The sequence below is a fragment of the Gasterosteus aculeatus genome, chromosome 9, assembly GCF_964276395.1.
Source record: "Gasterosteus aculeatus chromosome 9, fGasAcu3.hap1.1, whole genome shotgun sequence".
In the NCBI taxonomy this organism is placed as follows: domain Eukaryota; kingdom Metazoa; phylum Chordata; class Actinopteri; order Perciformes; family Gasterosteidae; genus Gasterosteus; species Gasterosteus aculeatus.
The window spans coordinates 8929338-8947553 of record NC_135696.1 but is presented as its reverse complement, the minus strand read 5'-3'; the positions used below and the strand labels follow the sequence as shown (position 1 = coordinate 8947553).

Sequence of the window (18216 nt, the reverse complement as noted above, 5' to 3'; positions counted from 1 at the left end):
ATCTTTACTGGAAAAAAAACGTTCACATCAACATCAAAGTCCGTACCACAAATATTAAAGTACTTCAAACATGTGAATCGTTTTAGAATATTATGTTGAAATGTAAATTATTCTCTACACTAGATTTTTCTGCTGCTTTTGTGGTGAAAGAGATGTGACTGTGATGAGTTGTGACAGGAGAAGAGACATTTAGGCACAACAGCTCACTCTGCTGGAGCAAATCAAATGTGCCGATACCGAGGCTCACTTTTTGAATTCTTGGGGACATTTATTTCGGAATGTACAACAATCTTGGATCTTTTGTAATGTGGTCGAGCAAGTTTAACAACGATGTAAGTTGCTGAATGTATTTGAAATCAATCTCATCTTTTGTTTGGGTTTTGTAATATAAAGTTATGGCATATGTGTATATGTTGTATACATGCGTATGTGAACCGTGTGTATTACATCATTTGGGGCCTGTATATCATTTTGGTTCATCATTTTCTCCAAACAAATAAAACATTATAATACAGTAAAAGCTTCTTGTCTAAACAGCAGCTCAAAAAGCCAAAGACATTCAAATTAACACCATGAAAACGACATCTCAGAGAGTAGACATACCCACATGTAGGGACAAACAGACAACAAAGACATTTATTTAATGCATTTTTATTTATTTATTGGTGGCTTCAAATATCTAGAATTTTAAAGAATGTGAAAATCAAAGCCAGACAAGAGACAAACAGTCGTCGTCTTCAGTATCCCAATAGAGTGGAAACGGCTGGGTATCGCTGGCGGTGAGTCATGCACTTCTCCCTGTCGATGAACAGCGAGTTGGTTTTACAGCGGATGTCCTTCTCGATGGTAATGCGTGACTCCTCCAGGTGGGACAGGGAGCCTCTGGCCTCACTCAGCTGCTGGCGCAGAGAAGCCAGAGTGGCATCAATCTGCCTCAACCCCCCCTCCAGACTGTAGACATGGGAGGAAAACAAAGTGAAGAGAGAGGGGCAGCAGCAGGGTGAGTCTCTGTGAGTGCGTGTGTGCACCTGAGCTGGGCCTGGTCCCTGCAGAGCTCCATGTTGGGTCTGAGGGAGCGCAGGTAAAGTCTGGACTGAGTTACTCTCAGTGGAGCCTCTTTGTTGTGGATAGCCTGCTGAATAGCCACGATGCTCTTCTCCTGAGCCACGATCTGCTCCAAGATCTGCGCACACAATCACACGGCAACATTGAGCTGTCCGTCAAACAGCCATGCTGTCGGCCTGCGTGTCGCTCCGCCTGTGTACCTGTCGGAGCTTCATCTCCAGCTGGGTCTTGGCCTCTATCATCTCTGCACAGCGCTGACTCAAAGCTCGGTCCACGCTGGAGCACTGGACTCTCAGATCGTGAGAGGTGTCCTGCAGCACTCGCTCCACCAGCAGTCTGACACACATATACAAAAAATAACGGGTGGCATTACTACAACGTCGTGTCGGAGGCTACCCTCTATGTGGCCTCCAGCACACTTGAGCGTAAACACATGTCTGAACCAAAGTGCCCTTTGACCTGAGACTGCTGGAGGCCCGTTCTTCCTGCAAGGCCATGGACCGGTTGTACTGTGCAAACTTTGTCCATGATGTGGAGTTACACACCCTGCAGCGGACCAGAAGACAATGTGCAATGTTTGTAAGGTCATCCGTTTCTAGGTTTTTCTAAATGTCGGTCTGAGACAAAGACTCACTGGTCCTGCACGGTGGCCGAGCTGGGGTGGTGCCGCGTGTCGGGGCTCATGTTACTGAATCCTCCACTGCGGCCATCAAAGTCGCAGGCCTGATACTTATCAGACCAGTCCAACTCTAACCTCTGCTTAACGTCTCTGTTCATCCTAACACACAAAGACGGGAATAGAAGCAGGATGTTCAGTTCTATAACATGTAGAGGTTTCTTTTCTTTTTCTTTTTTACATTTTACACATTTGCACATCGGGTTGCTACACTTTCAGGATTCTGACACTCACTCGATCTGACTGACAACTTCAGCCGTAGTCCTCTTCAGAAGAGCCTGGACGCTCCTGATCAAGTCCACTTCCTACAAAACAAAGAGTCACACTTCTGGTTAGTGTGCGTTAGTGAGCCCTCTGCTGGTTATTCTAACGTTTGACAGGGGTGCTTTGCTGTGGAGAAGTGGAACAGAGGTGTTTGACACAAATTACTGAAAGAGCACAGATGAATTATGTTTTTTACAGAGCAGCATCTAATAGTTATTGTCGTTATTGATAACAGGTAATCTTCTTGATTGATTAAATAAATGCACTTTGCGGTTGTTTGACTCCATGTCTGTCCAAAATGTCATTGCGTCATCACTATCCTATCAGACATGTATGTTGTCATAGTTAGCATGGTGATATTATCCTTGTTTTGACTTGTTTTGTATATATTTCATGTCTTGTGATTAAGACACAAAAAAGATGAGTTTGCATTTTTTTAATGAAAATAGAATTAATACAGATTATGATTCAAATTCTCTTGACCGTACTGGTCCAGCTGTATTATTTTGATTTAAGAAAAAGCAGGGCCTCATTATGTATATTTATAAGTATAAATGTGTTCATTCCCAAAAGCATGCCACTAATACATATCAATGAATCAATTACTACATGCAAATTTACCTTCAGCAGCTCCTCCTCCACAGCGTCTCGGACCAGGTCCGGTCCCGGTCTCCTGGCCCTGCATTTGAGGTTGTCTGTGGCGATGGCGTATGAAATCTCGGTGGCGTACAGCGCCTTCTCCAGCCTCGTCTTCTGCGCCGACAGTGACTCCGTGTCGGCCAGCAGCTGGTGAATGTGCTGTTGCAGCTCTGATTTCCAGTCGTGGGTCTCTTGCAGTCTCTCCCCCAGAAGACGTGTCCCCTCAGCCTGGGTCTGCAAAGTGGCCGCCTCAGTGTCCTGGTACAGAGCTTTGGACTCCCGCTGGATGCTGCCGGCTTCGCGGCGGTTGGTGGCGGCCTGTTGAAGGATGCTGTGGTAGTTGGAGAACCACTCCGCTGGGGAGTATTTAGCTGAGCGGTAGCCGGCTGTGGCAGAGCCTGAGGATGGCAGAGGGTTCATTATGAGACAATTAAGCGAGGAAAAGCCACAACGTAACACTTATTTCCAGAATGAAGTCTTCACAATCCTGAAGCAGACAGAACTTGAACTGTATGTTTGCTTGCTGTTGCCTGGTTACGCGTGTTTGCAGGAGCGGCTCGAGCAGCAGCTCTGTCTCACGTGACTGAGCGTCTGATGATGAGCCAACCTGTTATTCACTAAGTGTGTGTGTGTGTGTGTGTGTGTGTGTGTGTGTGTGTGTGTGTGTGTGTGTGTGTGTGTGTGTGTGAATACGATTTCTATATTTTACAATAATATATTATTTGTAAAGAGTCACTTATTATGTTCATCGATATCTCACTGGAAACAAATCTGTCACGTCAATATAATAGATTTGTAATTAAAGTTTACAGATAAACACTTAATAATGCCGGCATACTTCCTGGCAGCTCAAATTACATCAATAATATTCTGGTGTACCAATGATTATCAAGCAATGTGGAAAAATCAAGTTTCTGTAGAAGGAAGGGAAATACAAAGCCTTATTGGAGACAGAAGTATGAAAAAAAACTACTTGAACAGATTTACATTAGAGCTGTGGTTCAAAGTAATAAGGAAAAACCGATTAGAGGAGGAGCTCGGGCCCCTGCGATGGATAGCCTACGATACACATTTAATTCCAGGTATTCTTGATCAGAGGTTTAAACAATGGATCTCATATGGAATAACAGCAATTATCAACAGTTATCAAAGATGGAAGTATGGCAAGCTTCCAGGAGCTGAAAAGCAAATACACACCAAATATCCAGGACCACTTCAGATATCTACAATTAAGGGATTTTTTTAACAGCCAAATAAAGCACAAAATGAAACAGGATAACAATGGAATAATTACAACCATAATGGGAGTTTACAACTCGGCAGGGGCGTGAGTTGTGGAGCCGGGACCGGAGTCGATGGCGTGAGTCGCTGCGGCCCAGCGTGGGGGGAGTAGGTAGCCTGGAATTGGGCAGCGAGCTCTATCACCTGTGTTAGGGTTCGGAAAGCTCTCGAGGGAGGCTTCAATCCTTTGTTCTCATACCGGCCGGAAACAAAGATACAAAAGAGTCAGCTTGCGCAAATTCAAAAAATCAAAAAGTATTTAATAAGTAAACAACGTTATAAGGAATACAGTTACAAAGTGAAATACAAAACGAACAGTAAAATATTTCACGAAATAGAGAATCCTCTGAGCAAGTCTAAAGTGACTTATCAAAGCGGCTTCAGGAAAATTCTAACAGTTCCTTCCCCGCTTTGGTCCTTTGAAAACTCCTTTGGTGCATTTGAATGTCATTGGCTTCTCCTTCAAAATGTCCCCTCCTGGACTGTCCCCTTCACGTCGAGGTGTGAAGCTGCAGCTGTAACCTGAATCTCTCTGTCCTATCTGTCCCTCACATTCCAATGCATTTAATGTAGATACATTTGGCTTTATGCCTCAATGAGTGAATATAACAAAGCCTGCATAGTTTGTCTTCATCTTATTAGTACACCTTCATTACAACACATCATTAATGATCACCGTTCATCACAGTTCATCATAAGATCTAAAACAGTTCATGTGGTCCAATTCTCAAGACATTTGCCTCAGTCGGCTGCCTTACATTAAGTTGTTCATTTACTACCTGACAGGAGGAAAAACTCCCAAAAAACCCTCTTTGGGGATAAAATTGGGAGAAATCCATAAAGGACGGCAATTAGCATCCGTCCCCAGGTTTTAACATCACATTGTGACAGAATGTTAGTGTGTACAGTTATTATATGATTTAAATGACTATACATTGTGTTTGATTCCAATTGCATTCGCTTCATCTATCATGTTACTGTAATAACTAATATCTAACATCATAAACTACAATTCTAACACTAAACATTATTACACGTATTATAATTTCCTGACTAGGGGTGCACTTCTGGCTTAAATCCCTAACACCTGCTCCCAGTGTGATCCGGCACCTGGCGATCGGGACCCGAGACGAGTAGCCCCGAGTAGCCCGTTGAATGTGGCGCAGCCCGCCCTGGGCCAAACGGGGTTTCCCAGAACAGGTTGAGTGGACCAAACTCTGCTGAGTCCTTATTAGGTCGCGTCATTCTGTCACGAACGGGGACAAAACTCAAATGCAGAGTTTCAAACGAAAACTACTTTATTAAATCCAAAAACCCAAACATCATGGGGGGAAAAAACAAAGACTCGGAAAAATGTAGACGGGGCACAGGGACCTACACGACACAGGGACGAGGTTCAGGGTAAACATTCAAGATTTTCATGGCTTAAATACACTGGGAAGGTGCAGGTGATTGACACAGGTGGAAACAATCATGGACACGGCAGGCAATCACAAGGGATGACAGGACAAGGCAGGAAGTGAAGTTAACCCAGGAGCACCAGAGGCATGAAACTACAAAATAAAACAAGACGTGAACCCAAAAGGTGACAACTTACATGAAGGGTACTGAGCTGATCCACAATATCTTTAAAGCATCGCAAGTAAGTTGAACAGTTTGTGGTATAAAAGAATGAGCAATCAAGTGTAAAATAAAATTTAAAAACCAAAGTTAAGGCAATTAATGAGGCATTTGTTACAGTACTGGGTGATAATAAAACAAAAGGCATAAAATAATTATAGCACTGAAGTTTTCAGTCAGACGTTGAAGCGGTTGGACCACAGCAGTATGCAAAATGTGTTGGTCAGATCACAGATGGAATCATTGGGATAAATGTTTACCCCAAAATGTAAGATTGCCTACAGACGGTGTTCATCTTGTAAGGCTCTAATGTAATTTTGATTGCAGTAGATATCCTCTGTTGATGCGTAGTTTTGGTACACAGACTCTTGTTCGCTTTCTCCTGCGTCATCATAGAGCTGGCCGGGGGGAGGCTGCCTTGGGGAAGCTGAGTCTTTGCGTCTATAAACCTAAAAATGATCAACAGAAATAAAAAGATATGGGTGATGAGAATGTTTACAATTATTCAAATGAAAATGGTGGAATAATCAGTAAGTTGGTCATATAATTTTCCCAGTTGTTGGGGACTGGATCAAGACATGTTTCCCTTTACAGGACAGGTTGACGTTGGTCATCAAGCTAGAAAAATTCCTTTCAGATTTTGATCCCAAGCTTTTCTTACCGGTACTAGCGTGATTGTAGTATTGTAGTAGAAGATACGCATTTTATTAGTAGGCTAACACCATAAAAACAAATTTGACGGATCTAACCACACTAATGATTACATCTGCACTATGCCATTATGTCCCACGTAATGTAATGTGGACTGTAATGAACATTGCAGTCTCTTAAATGCATTATGAAAAGCTTTGGACTTTAGTTTTCTTACATTTTCTTCGATCGCTTCCACGACTTCGTCTGCTTTGGTTTTATTTCTGTTCATGTCGGCTCCAGCTCCTGGAAAACGCATGAAGTATGTTACACAATTACTTTGCGTCTATTGTATACGTGTATGGACTTGTCTGTGGGTGCAGGGTTCTGTGCCTGCATTTGAATGTGAAACATACCTTGCACTTTGAAACATTTGTATTTACAAACTATGACACTATTAATGACGATTGTCAGCGTGAGCAGCACGGGCAGCGCGATGAAAACACCAGAGAGAGAACTCGCTGCAAGACACAAAGTGTAAAAATAAAGTCACGATAAGTATACTTCCTGAAACACTTCTCACTTCTTGAAACACTTCACACCTCCTAACGTGTTATACATTTGCAAAATGCAGATGTATCACGAGGTGTCAGAACTGCAGAAACACAACATTTGGTGCTATCATGCTCCCTTTGTGTGTATAGTCACTGTGTGTTTAAATGTACACACACACACACACACACACTGTACCTTCAAACGGTTTTCCAGGCATAACTTGTGCTTGTGGGCTGGTAGGTTCCAGCTTGGTGACAGTAGTAGGGATCCGAGTGCTGGTTCTCTTCGGAATGACTATTGGAGAGAGTTTCTCAGTAAACTTAACTGGGGATGGCGATGTTTGTCAGTCTGGTCCACCAACGCTGTCCAGTGACGTATCTCCACACAGGTTTAAATACAGAATGGTTTGATAAAAAATGTTTAATCGACAAGTCATGGTTCCCTGATGATGTATCCTGATAATACTGCCGGGCCTTTGCTTTATGGACAAATAACTGCAAAACTAACTACATTTCCTCAGAGTACTTTATTGGTAATAACGTGATCATTTTTGTGTTAGCATGCTGAAAAAACTACAAATCCCATTCTTTAAGTTCAGCTTCAATTTGATGAGGACTTTGCATTAAGCGTTTCCTTGGTTGTTGAATATTAAATGTCAATTTTGCTATTATTTGATAGTCTACCATTTTAGGAATCCAAGGAGGGACTCGATCTATTACTTTATTGTGAAGTGATGCAGATATGAGTAACCTGATGGATGTAACAATCGTTTGTACTCTCAAACAAAATAGGTTTAGCTCTTCTCAAAATCTTACCTGCTGACAGTTGAATCTTGGTGTAGTCTCCGGGACTCCACTGTGAGTCTGAACCACATCAGTATGTCCCAGCATCCTCTGCTTTCAACTCTGTGATTGTTACCGAGAAGGAGCTGGAAGAAATATCTTCTCGCAGAGTAAACCGCCTTTGACTTGTCATGTCTGTGCATTCCTTGCGTCGTTCTCCCTTACAGAGGAACTTCCTGTTATTCCGGTGGTTCGGTGGGTACGGACACATCATTGTTACTGTCTGTCCCACGACGCCGCCGCTCTGTTTGGTTGACCTCACACAGCACCACTCTGTGAAACACACAGAGGATCAAGACCACACTGCAGCCTGAGCCGGCTCACATTACAAATGGATGTGCATGATTCACATTCTGAATGAACACATGATGAAATTATTCATATATGTTATGACAAATCATACATGGCTTAAAAAGCTTTGTATCTTTTATCTCAAGTCAGATAAATAAAGTAGTAGAAAATGGAAATACTAAAGTGAATTTAAAGGACTTCAAAATTGTAACAATGTACAATTAAACAACAATCTTTGAATAAAAAATGAAATACTGACTGGGCTCTGTTTGTTTGTTTTACATACCTCGAGCTACTTCCAGTTCTATTTCAGTGAAGATGTCTATTCCCGCTTTTGTGATGCCACACCAGTATTTTCCTGCATCGGCAAAAATCAGATTGTAGATAGTCGCTGTGAAGACTCGTTGCTGATGGTCATCGTGTTTGGAGTATTTATTATTTATTATTATTATATATATTTATTTGGAGTATTAGGTTCTGTCGTCCTAATAAGAACTTCATCGTAGCCGCAGCGATCCTTGCACAGGTACTTCTCAGAGGACTCAAAACCAGAGTCATAGGGACAAGAAACTTAAACTTGTCCCCTCTCATATCCATATACACGGATCACCCCTGCTATACTGCTCACACAGCTCAGAGCGACTGTTGACAGAAAACAACACAAATTGATAAAAAAAATAATATGGGACATATTAAGGACAGTTAAGCTTTGGACCACAGAGACTGAGGGAATCCTGCAGGACTGTTTTGCTCAAACAGACTGGGATGGACACAAGGGAGGACTCTTCTGTTAGCGTACAGGACTATGCAGACTATGTGATCGGGTACATCTACACTTGTGTAGACAACATTGTGCCCACCATATAGGTCAGGAAGTTCCCCAACCAGAAGCCCTGGATTAACAGTCAGGTACGTCAGATGCTGCGTGCTCGCTCTGCTGCATTCAGATCAGGCATTGAGACTGAGTACAAAGCTGCTAGGTACCGACTGAGAAAAGCTGTCACAGCGGCAAAGAGGCAGTACAGAGAGAAGCTGGATGGCTTCTACTCCACTGCTGACTCCAGGCAGATGTGGCAAGGCCTACAGCACATCACCGACTACAGGACCATCACCAGCTCCATCAGCGCCACAGACAGCCTACCAGAGGACCTCAACGCCTTCACCGCTTCGAGACCTCCAGCTTCAGCACAGAGAGGCACACACACACACCGGGATCACCAACATCGGCACCCCACAGGGTTGTGTCCTCAGCCCCATCCTCTACACCCTGTTCACCCACGACTGTGTCGCCTCCCACAAGGATAACATCGTCCTGAAGTTTGCTGATGACACCGCAGTGATCGGACGCATCACAGGGGGGAACGAAGAGGCATACAGGAGGGAGGTGGCCGGTTTGGTGTCATGGTGCGAGGACAACAACCTCACCCGCAATACTGACAAGACCAAGGAGCTGATGGTGAACATGAGGAAGGATCAACCACTTTTCATCACAGAGCTTGAAGTTAAGAGGGTGAGCAGCTTCAAATACCTCGGAGTCCACTTCAGCGAGGACCTCAACAACACACAGGGCGTGTGTAACTGACAATAAAAATCTTTGAATTCGTATGTAGATGCAAATGATCTTAATGCTCAAATCTGGTGTGTTGTATGAAATGGGGATATTTATGTTTTGAACACATGGTCCCTTTTAAATAAATGTGTGACGATTATAAAATAAGTTATTACTTATTCATAAATAGCAGGTGTGTTAAAGCTGTATGATAAAATCAATAAAAACAATGTCACGGCATGTAGTCTACCATATTGAATTGGCAAGAAATGGATATATTTACTAATTATAATGAGGAATATAATAAAATAACTTACTGCACAAGTTGAAGAAACAGTTCCGAAGGCTCCACATACTCACGTTATTGCATTGTACTTTCTACGAAACAGAAACGGAAAGAGTGCCTGTTGTTAATCTGTTTCACCCACAGTATGTTTCTGCATGCAACGGAAATGTTGAACACAACACGCTCACATGCGTCCCCGCAGTCCTCTCGTATGGGGGCGCGGTTTGTCAAATGTTGCACGTTCTAAAATCCTGCGCAGTTTTGGTACATTCAGCATTATCTTATGAAAAAAAATAAAGCACGACAATATTTACGTCACGTTATTTACATTTAACGTTTATATTATTTGACAACTTTGTGTTACTGCCAAAAATTTATCCTTGGAAAAGTTATTGCATAAATCTACATGCATTTTTCTCTAAATGTTTGAAAAAGTGACATATAAATATTGTTGTGCTTTTTTTCATATGATAATGCTAAATGTACCAAAACTGCTCAGGATTTTAGAACGTGCAACGTTTTACAAACGGCGCTCCATACTCTCCAGCCTCTCCAGCTTAAGTAGACCACGGTATCGATCACAGATTTACTCATGCAGATGTGGAGAAGACGCGTGTGGCATATTTTTAACCCACTGAGCAGAAACTAATTATTATTATTAACCTATTGAGGTGAAGCATAAAATATGCAAAAAAAGTAAAAATGGCAGCAGTCATTAAACAGAAAAAAAGTCTGGCAGACAATAGCGGACAGACTGAATGCGGAAGGATTTAAAAATATCTACTTACTATAAGCTGTGTCAAATGTGTCAAATATCTTAATATACATTTAATGTTCATACATAACTGGTAAGTGCCTTAACAGTTTGCAAATGGTGTAGAAATTACTTACATAAATGTTAAATGTAAATGTTAAATGTTAAATGTAAATGTTAAATGTTCACTCTACATGTCAGACTTGTAATATGTAATGTGTAGAAAGCTTAACGTTTGGCTGGAAGTACCTTGTCCTTGGCCAAACTTTGCCCAGGTCAGGCCGCGCTGGAAGCCCATCTGCAACGTTTTACGGCACACCACGTTGGCCAGGATAAGATCCACCTCGTCATCACAAACGGTGCCCCAGGCCCCGTTGTAGAACACCTCCACTCGCCCCTCGTTCGCATTGCGCCGGCCTACGCCTGCCAGACGCACAAGCGTCTCCTGGGCAGGCAGTTGAGGGGGGAGGAGGAGAAGCAGGAGGAAAGCAGGAGGAAGAGTGGGCACAAGGAGCCCAAGCACAGCATCCTGGAGGGGAAAAGGGTAGAATGGGGAGAAGAGAAGGGCTGAGGAATGGAATTGGACATTCGGCAAAGATGAGTGAAACAGTGTGAACGCAAAAACCAGAGGGAGGTAGATGAATATAAACGCACGTCACCACAAAAATCCCCAAAATCCCACAAAGAAATGGAACACACATTCCGTACGCTGACAAAACATGTATTTTCACTTCTCTTCAAACCCTAATGGGACATTCCGCACTTAATGAAAGATTGATGGTTTTGTTTATTATTAATAATAATCAGTCATTTAAAGGTCAGTCTGAAACTTGACAGTCTGAAAACATTGCCCTTGTGCAGAACCAGCCAGGGAGTAGTAAGCAGAGCTAAAAGTAGCCTCTGCACGCAGCCAACAGAAACTTACAAATAAACACAGTCATAAAAATGTTCTCACACATAAATAAAGCAGCAGGTCATCTGTGAGAGACGTTTCGGTTAATGAGCAACGATTCATTCATACTTAGACCCCCTTCAAACTTTATTTCCGCTCGAGGGAAGAATTTGAAGATTTGGAGAAACAGGAGAGATTAACATAAATTCATCCAACCAGGGCTCAAGCAAATCAGACTTATAGGGGCCAAATTAAGGCTGTTAAAGGAGAGATGACTGCAGGTGAGTTTAGGCAGCCGTAGGGATTAAGTTTTGAATAACAGAAAAGCAGACTGATCAAAATGTTTTGGCAGGAGGGTAAATGTTACGATGTGCAAATGCAATGCAATGCAATGACCCAAATGCAACACGGAGGACCACAAAAGGTTTCTGTTAATCCAACAGGTGAATTTATTTTTCTCCGGCAGGACAAAAAAAGCAACAAGAGACACAAGTCAATTGTGAGTGGCTGAAAAAAGGAAACAAGTTGAATCGTCCACGTCAATGACCGCAAAGACCGAGAGAGCACCGGATGGCAGGCATAGCTTTGCTGGAAGTGTGAGATGGGGCTTAGGGCTGGGGAAACTGGTGAAGTCGCTCACCAGTACTCCCACTCCTACTGGCCAGCGCTCTCTTTTGGTTGCACCGGACAAACAGGGATACGGTGGCCTGGCTCGCCACAGTACAGGCAGGACCCGGAACGGATTCGCCGCTCCCTCTCTCCCCGAGAGAGATGGAACCACACCAACTGCATTGGTTCCTCCTGATCCTCGGGATAGGAGGCCGGAACGACCAGGCGCGGGCGGTTTGGGCTGAGGCGGCGAGGTGGTGTTGAAGACCTGAATCCCGAAGAGGTTAAGGGCTGACGAACGGGTCCTGGAACCATGTAGCTCCGTTCTCTCAGACGGTCACGCATCCGAGCATCCAGACGGATGGTGAGGGCAATGAGGTCCTCGAGTGTCTGAGCCTCTCCCAGAACGGCTAGCTCGTCTTTTAATCCATCGGCCAGGCTGTTGAGGTAAACCCCTCTCAGCGCGCTCTCCTCCCAACCACACTCTGCGGCCAATATGCAAAAGACTATTGAATGATTGGCAGCGCTGGCGGACCCCTGGCAGAGGCAGAGGAGGCGGTGCAAAGCATCCTGAGTGTGCATAGGGTGGTCAAAAGCTCTTAAATGGCTCCTGGAATTGTCCAAAAGAAATTGTATCCGCCGGGTTTTGGTTAAACCAGGCCTGGGCCCAGTCCAGGGCCCGCCCACGTAACAATCTGGTCAGATAGGCAATCCTAGAATTGTCTGATGCATACGTGCAGGGCTGTTGATTAAACAGAATGCTGTGTGTGGGAGCTATTATTTAGTTAATTATTCTTGAATATAGTTTGTTCCATTGTTTGAGTAATTGGATCACTAATTGGGTAATGCTGTGGGCACCTGGAGGTTACTTAGGGGAATAGTCAGGTGGGACCAGCATGCACCTGGGTGACAAATGTTTTTTACCAGTGAGACAGTGAGACACAGCGACAGAGCACTGCATAGGAAGGCAGACAACTTTATTGTATGTGTTTTGGTGGATTCTATGTAAATAAATGAGAAACAACAATAAAAGAACGCCTGGACAATATGCTTTCTTACTGCGTGAAAGGAAACCAAACTAGGTGCAGCAGTGGCCCTTTGACATTTAAAGATTTGTAGGACAAATGGCCACGACACCGTGGTAGTTGAAGAACCACTCCGCTGGGGAGTATTCAGCTGAGCGGTAGCCGGCTGTGGCAGAGCCCTACAGGAGGCTCTTTCACCGGGGGCCCCTGGGCCACAGCTCTGCTGTCATAGGGAGGCCTTGCCACTAAAGCCCCAGAGCTCATTATGAGACAATTAAGCAAGAAAAAGCCAAAACGTAAATCTGTCATGTCAATATAATAGATTAGAAAATACACAGACATCAGTCGGAATCAGTAAGGCCTCCTGTCCTCTGTCCACAGGTAGAGAGGAAGTCTGCTTTATCTCTAAAACACAAACAGATAAACACTTAATAATGATGTGGTGAATGAGAATGAAAAACTGCAGTAAGATAAGCTCCAAAAAGAGGAAGAAAATAAATTTGTTATGCACTAGATGTAAAAATAAAACCTCTTTTACGCAGAAACGTTCAAGAGATCAAACTATTTCAAAGAAAGACTCAAATAGGACATTTAGTTTTGACTTTTGGTTTGATTGAAATATCTTTAGTAGAATTCAGTGTCATTCCTTAATTTGCTTAGATTAATCTCCCCTATTTAATTGTAGTTCTTCTGGAACTAATGTTTTTGTATGTGCACAAATCGTAAGTGATGTGTTATAACATATAACTTAGAATGACGGTTCTTTGTTTTAGCAATTTATTGTACTTTTTCAAAAGCTAAATTTGTAAGGGAACTTACATGAAGGGTAGTGAGCTGAAACACAATATCTTAAAAGCATCGCAAGTAGTTGAACAGTTTGTTATAGAAAAAATAAGCAATCAGGTCTAAAATAAAAGTATAAAACCAAAGTTAAGGCAATTAATCAGGTATTTGTTACAGTACTTAGGGTGATAATAAAAAAAGGCATAAAATAATCATAGCACTGAAGTTTTCAGTCAAACGTTGAAGCGGTTGGACCACAGCAGTATGCAAAATGTGTTGGTCAGATCACAGATGGAATCATTGGGATAAATGTTTACCACAAAATGCAAGATTGCCTACAGACTGTGTTCATCTTGTAAGGCTCTAATGTAATTCTGATTGCAGTAGATATCCTCTGTTGATGCGTAGTTTTGGTACACAGACTCTTGTTCGTTTTCTCCTGCGTCATCATAGAGCTGGCCGGGGGGAGGCTGCCTTGGGGAAGCTGAGTCTTTGCGTCTATAAACCTAAAAATGATCAACAGAAATAAACAGATATAAGTGATGAGAATTTTTATAATTATTCAAATGAAAATGGTGGAATAATAATGGTGGTTTTCCTTTACAGGACAGGTTGACGTTGGTCATCAAGCTAGAAAAATTCCTTTCAGATTTTGATCCCAAGCTTTTCTTACCGGTACTAGCGTGATTGTAGTATTGTAGTAGAAGATACGCATTTTATTAGTAGGCTAACACCATAAAAATAAACTTGACCGATCTAACCACACTAATGATTACATCTGCACTATGCCATTATGTCCCACGTAATGTAATGTGGACTGTAATGAACATTGCAGTCTCTTATATGCATTATGAAAAGCTTTGGACTTTAGTTTTCTTACATTTTCTTCGATCGCTTCCACAACTTCGTCTGCTTTGGTTTTATTTCTGTTCATGTCGGCTCCAGCTCCTGGAAAACGCATGAAGTATGTTACACAATTACTTTGCGTCTATTGTATACGTGTATGGACTTGTCTGTGGGTGCAGGGTTCTGTGCCTGCATTTGAATGTGAAACATACCTTGCACTTTGAAACATTTGTATTTACAAACTATGACACTAGTAATGACGATTGTCAGTGTGAGCAGCACGGGCAGCGCGATGAAAACACCAGAGAGAGAACTCGCTGCATTCGGAAGACACAACGTGTAAAAATAAAGTCAAGATAAGTATACTTCCTGAAACACTTCACACTTCCTGAAAAACTGTGGCTGCACACGCACGCACTCGTACCGTACCTTCAAACGGTTTTCCAGGGATAACTTGTGCTTGTGGGCTGGTAGGTTCCAGCTTGGTGACAGTAGTAGGGATCCAAGTGCTGGTTCTCTTCGGAATGACTATTGGAGAGAGTTTCTCAGTAAACCTAACTGGGGATGGGGATGTTTGTCAGTCTGGTCCACCAACGTGGTCCAGTGACGTATCTCCACACAGGTTTGAATACAGAATGGTTTGATAAAAAATGTTTAATCGACAAGTCATGGTTCCCTGATGATGTATCCTGATAATACTGCCGGGCCTTTGCTTTATGGACAAATAACTGCAAAACTAACTACATTTCCTCAGAGTACTTTATTGGTAATAACGTGATAATTTAAGGGTCAACATGCTGACAAACTACAAATCCCATTCTTTGAGTTCAGCTTTAATTTGATGGGGCATTATGTCGTGGTCTGGGCGGTGCCCCTCCCACCAATTGACCTGCACAGTAGGAAGGTATCCACTAATCACGCTCCAAGCTTTCTCTTCTCCCGCCTTCCACCCTGTCCCTGCCAGATCGTCAGTTCACAACCCAGAACTAATGCAACGGCTTGAACGCACTGCAATCTTTAACGCTCTCTTGTTTGCCTCGGGTCCCCTGCCACTGGATTCCCCGTGACCTGCATTCCGGACTCATCCTGCTCCAGCCCACCGACCGTTCCCCCAGCCTGCTCACAATATTACCCCTGGTTCGCGATAATAAAGACTGTGGAACCTTTTCTGCTGTGTTCTGCTCTTGGGTCCAGCACCACAACCAACATGGCACATTAAGCGTTTCCTTGGTTGTTGAATATTAAATGTCTATTATTGGATAGTCTACCGTTTTAGGAATCCAAGGAGGGACTCGAGCTATTACTTTATTGTGAAGTGATGCAGATATGAGTAACCTGATGGATGTAACAATCGTTTGTACTCTCAAACAAAATAGGTTTAGCTCTTTTCAAAATCTTACCTGCTGACAGTTGAATCTTGGTGTAGTCTCCGGGACTCCACTGTGAGTCTGAACCACACCAGTATGTCCCAGCTTCCTCTCCTTTCAACTCTGTGATTGTTACCGAGAAGGAGCTGGAAGAAATATCTTCTCGCAGAGTAAACCGCCTTTGACTTGTCATGTCTGTGCATTCCTTGCGTCGTTCTCCCTTACAGAGGAACTTCCTGTTATTCTGGTGGTTCGGTGGGTACGGACACATCATTGTTACTGTCTGTCCCACGACGCCGCTCTGTTTGGTTGACCTCACACAGCACCACTCTGTGAAACACACAGAGGATCAAGACCACACTGCAGCCTGAGCCGGCTCACATTACAAATGGATGTGCATGATTCACATTCTGAATGAACACATGATGAAATTATTCATATATGTTATGACAAATGGCTTAAAGAGCTTTGTATCTTTAATCTCAAGTAATTTCTTCTCAATGTCTATTTTACAGGACAGTGTTTTCTGGCTGGTAACTGTGAAAACGAGTGATTTAATATGATGAGGTTGAGCTTTCACCTTTCACTTCCAGCTCAAAAGCAGAGAAAACATCCAGGCCAGTGCTTCCATTGACACCGCAAAGGTACGACCCGGATTGGCTTTGGTTCAGACCGGTCATGGTAACTGTGAATATCCTCAACATCTTGTCATCAGTAAGTCTCAGCTGTCCGGTTTGTTTGTGGTTTGAGGTGATTATTGCCCCGTTCAGGCATGTGGACGGCTGTTTTCCTCTGCAGATGTACTTCAGACTGTCCTGGTGCGGAGGCTCATACGGACAACTGATGGACACTGAACTGTCCTCATAACTTTGGACTTTGTTGGATTCGTCACAACAGCTGTCTGACAAAAAAACAACATCACAGAAGGGCTGGTAAAATTAAAAAAAATTAAAAAAAATAAAACGGCAGCATAGTTGACCAATGTGGAGCTATTTACTAAAAAACACAGAATTAATAAACCAAGTTATTCCACTATTTAAGTCAGATAAATAAAGTAGTAGAAAATGGAAAGTGATTTCAAAGGACCTCAAAATTGTAATAACGTACAATTAACCAATAATCTTTAAATAAAAAATGAAATACTGACTGGGCTCTGTTTGTTTGTTTTACATACCTCGAACAACTTCAAGTTCTACTTCAGTGAAGATGTCTGTTCCCGTTTTTGTGATGCCACACCAGTATTTTCCTGTGTCGGCAAAAGTCAGATTGTAGATAGTCGCTGTGAAGACTCGTTGCTGATGGTCATCGTGTTTGGAGTATTTGTTCTTATCAGGTTCTGTCGTCCTAATAAGAACTTCATCGTAGCCGCAGGGATCCTTGCACAGGTACTTCTCATAGGACTCATAACCAGAGCCATAGGGACAAGAAACTTGAACTTGTCCCCTCTCATATCCATATACACGGATCACCCCTGCTGCACTGCTCACACAGCTCAGAGCGACTGTTGACAGAAAACATGGATTGAAAAAAAATAATATGGGACATATTTGTATGTACGTGGATGCAAATGATCTTAAACCTAAAATCTGTTGTATCAAATGGTGATATTTATGTTTTGAACGGCACATGGTCCCTTTTAAATAAATGTGTGATGATGTGATGTATATAAAACAAGTTCTTATCTTACTTATAAATAGCAGATGTGTTAAAGCTGTTAAAATAAAATCAATAAAAACAATGTTGAGGCATGTAGTCTGCCATATTTAAATGACAAACATGGATCAATTTACTAATTATAATAAGGAATATAATGAAAGAACTTACTGCACAGGGTAAATAACCTGTTACGAAGGCTCCACATCCTCACGTTATTGCATCGCAGTTTCTAAGAAACAGAAACGGAAAACCTGATATTAATCTGTTTCACCCACAGTTTGTTTCTGCTGACAACGGAAATGATGAATACTCACTTCCTCTTTTTTATCACATACTGAATGTTTTCATCAAAGTTGCATCTGTTAAAGTGAATCTTTTAATGACTGACTTGTTTGTTTGTTGAGTTTGTATTCATATGAATGTGAAGGAAGAGTATGTGATTATGATGATGATCTAATGTCGGTGAGACAAAGAAAATACAATTACCTTCACTATAATCAGATGGATATGAATTTAACAATACCACCACAAAGGGGCACTCTATCCATCCTTATATTAAACCTCACTGACCAGGGACATGTCTCAC

General features: G+C 42.5%; 2 protein-coding genes and 1 long non-coding RNA gene across 8 annotated transcripts; all 3 read right to left on the bottom strand.

Moving 5' to 3' along the window:
* Positions 1-635: 635 nt before the first annotated feature.
* Positions 636-3329, bottom strand: tekt4 (tektin 4). 2 transcript variants are annotated; one of them, XM_040187003.2, is made up of 8 exons: positions 3042-3191; positions 2627-2954; positions 1976-2046; positions 1700-1843; positions 1525-1611; positions 1266-1401; positions 1029-1183; positions 636-951 (listed from the first exon to the last, which is right to left on the bottom strand). In XM_040187003.2, exons 1-8 carry the CDS (start codon positions 3062-3064, stop codon positions 738-740), a joined length of 1158 nt encoding a protein of 385 aa, XP_040042937.2. In that variant the 5' UTR covers positions 3065-3191; the 3' UTR covers positions 636-737. The 2 variants fall into 2 exon arrangements, with proteins under 2 accessions (XP_040042937.2, XP_040042936.2); XM_040187002.2 differs by having other exon boundaries at positions 2627-3329.
* An 835-nt stretch (positions 3330-4164) lies between these two features.
* Positions 4165-9867, bottom strand: LOC120815541 (uncharacterized). Of its 2 annotated transcripts, XR_013450700.1 has the most exons (7): positions 9730-9867; positions 8150-8221; positions 7546-7845; positions 6926-7024; positions 6592-6696; positions 6414-6481; positions 4165-5994 (listed from the first exon to the last, which is right to left on the bottom strand). It is a non-coding gene; the product is annotated as an uncharacterized LOC120815541 (long non-coding RNA). The 2 variants fall into 2 exon arrangements; XR_013450699.1 differs by lacking the exon at positions 9730-9867 and having other exon boundaries at positions 8150-8503.
* A 3874-nt stretch (positions 9868-13741) lies between these two features.
* On the bottom strand, positions 13742-17940 carry LOC120825400 (polymeric immunoglobulin receptor-like). 4 transcript variants are annotated; one of them, XM_078080442.1, is made up of 8 exons: positions 17799-17940; positions 17149-17475; positions 16555-16875; positions 16008-16304; positions 15037-15165; positions 14820-14924; positions 14642-14709; positions 13742-14267 (listed from the first exon to the last, which is right to left on the bottom strand). In XM_078080442.1, exons 1-8 carry the CDS (start codon positions 17833-17835, stop codon positions 14097-14099), a joined length of 1455 nt encoding a protein of 484 aa, XP_077936568.1. In that variant the 5' UTR covers positions 17836-17940; the 3' UTR covers positions 13742-14096. The 4 variants fall into 4 exon arrangements, with proteins under 4 accessions (XP_077936568.1, XP_077936569.1, XP_077936570.1 ...); XM_078080443.1 differs by having other exon boundaries at positions 15037-15135; positions 17799-17939; XM_078080444.1 differs by lacking the exon at positions 14820-14924.
* Between the last annotated feature and the right edge of the window lie 276 nt (positions 17941-18216).

Bases quoted from the DNA above. Each gene is read 5' to 3' on its own strand.
- LOC120825400 (XM_078080442.1), bottom strand. From the start codon at position 17,835: ATGTGGAGCCTTCGTAACAGGTTATTTACCCTGTGCA. The intron at 17,476-17,798 runs GTAAGTTCTTTC...TTCTGTCAACAG, and splicing joins CAGGTTATTTACCCTGTGCA to TCGCTCTGAGCTGTGTGAGC. The intron at 14,925-15,036 runs GTACGGTACGAG...TTCCGAATGCAG, and splicing joins CCCTGGAAAACCGTTTGAAG to CGAGTTCTCTCTCTGGTGTT.
- tekt4 (XM_040187002.2), bottom strand. From the start codon at position 3,064: ATGAACCCTCTGCCATCCTCAGGCTCTGCCACAGCCGGCTACCGCTCA. The intron at 2,047-2,626 runs GTAAATTTGCAT...TTTGTTTTGTAG, and splicing joins TGGAGGAGGAGCTGCTGAAG to GAAGTGGACTTGATCAGGAG. The intron at 952-1,028 runs GTGCACACACGC...CCATGTCTACAG, and splicing joins AGGGACCAGGCCCAGCTCAG to TCTGGAGGGGGGGTTGAGGC.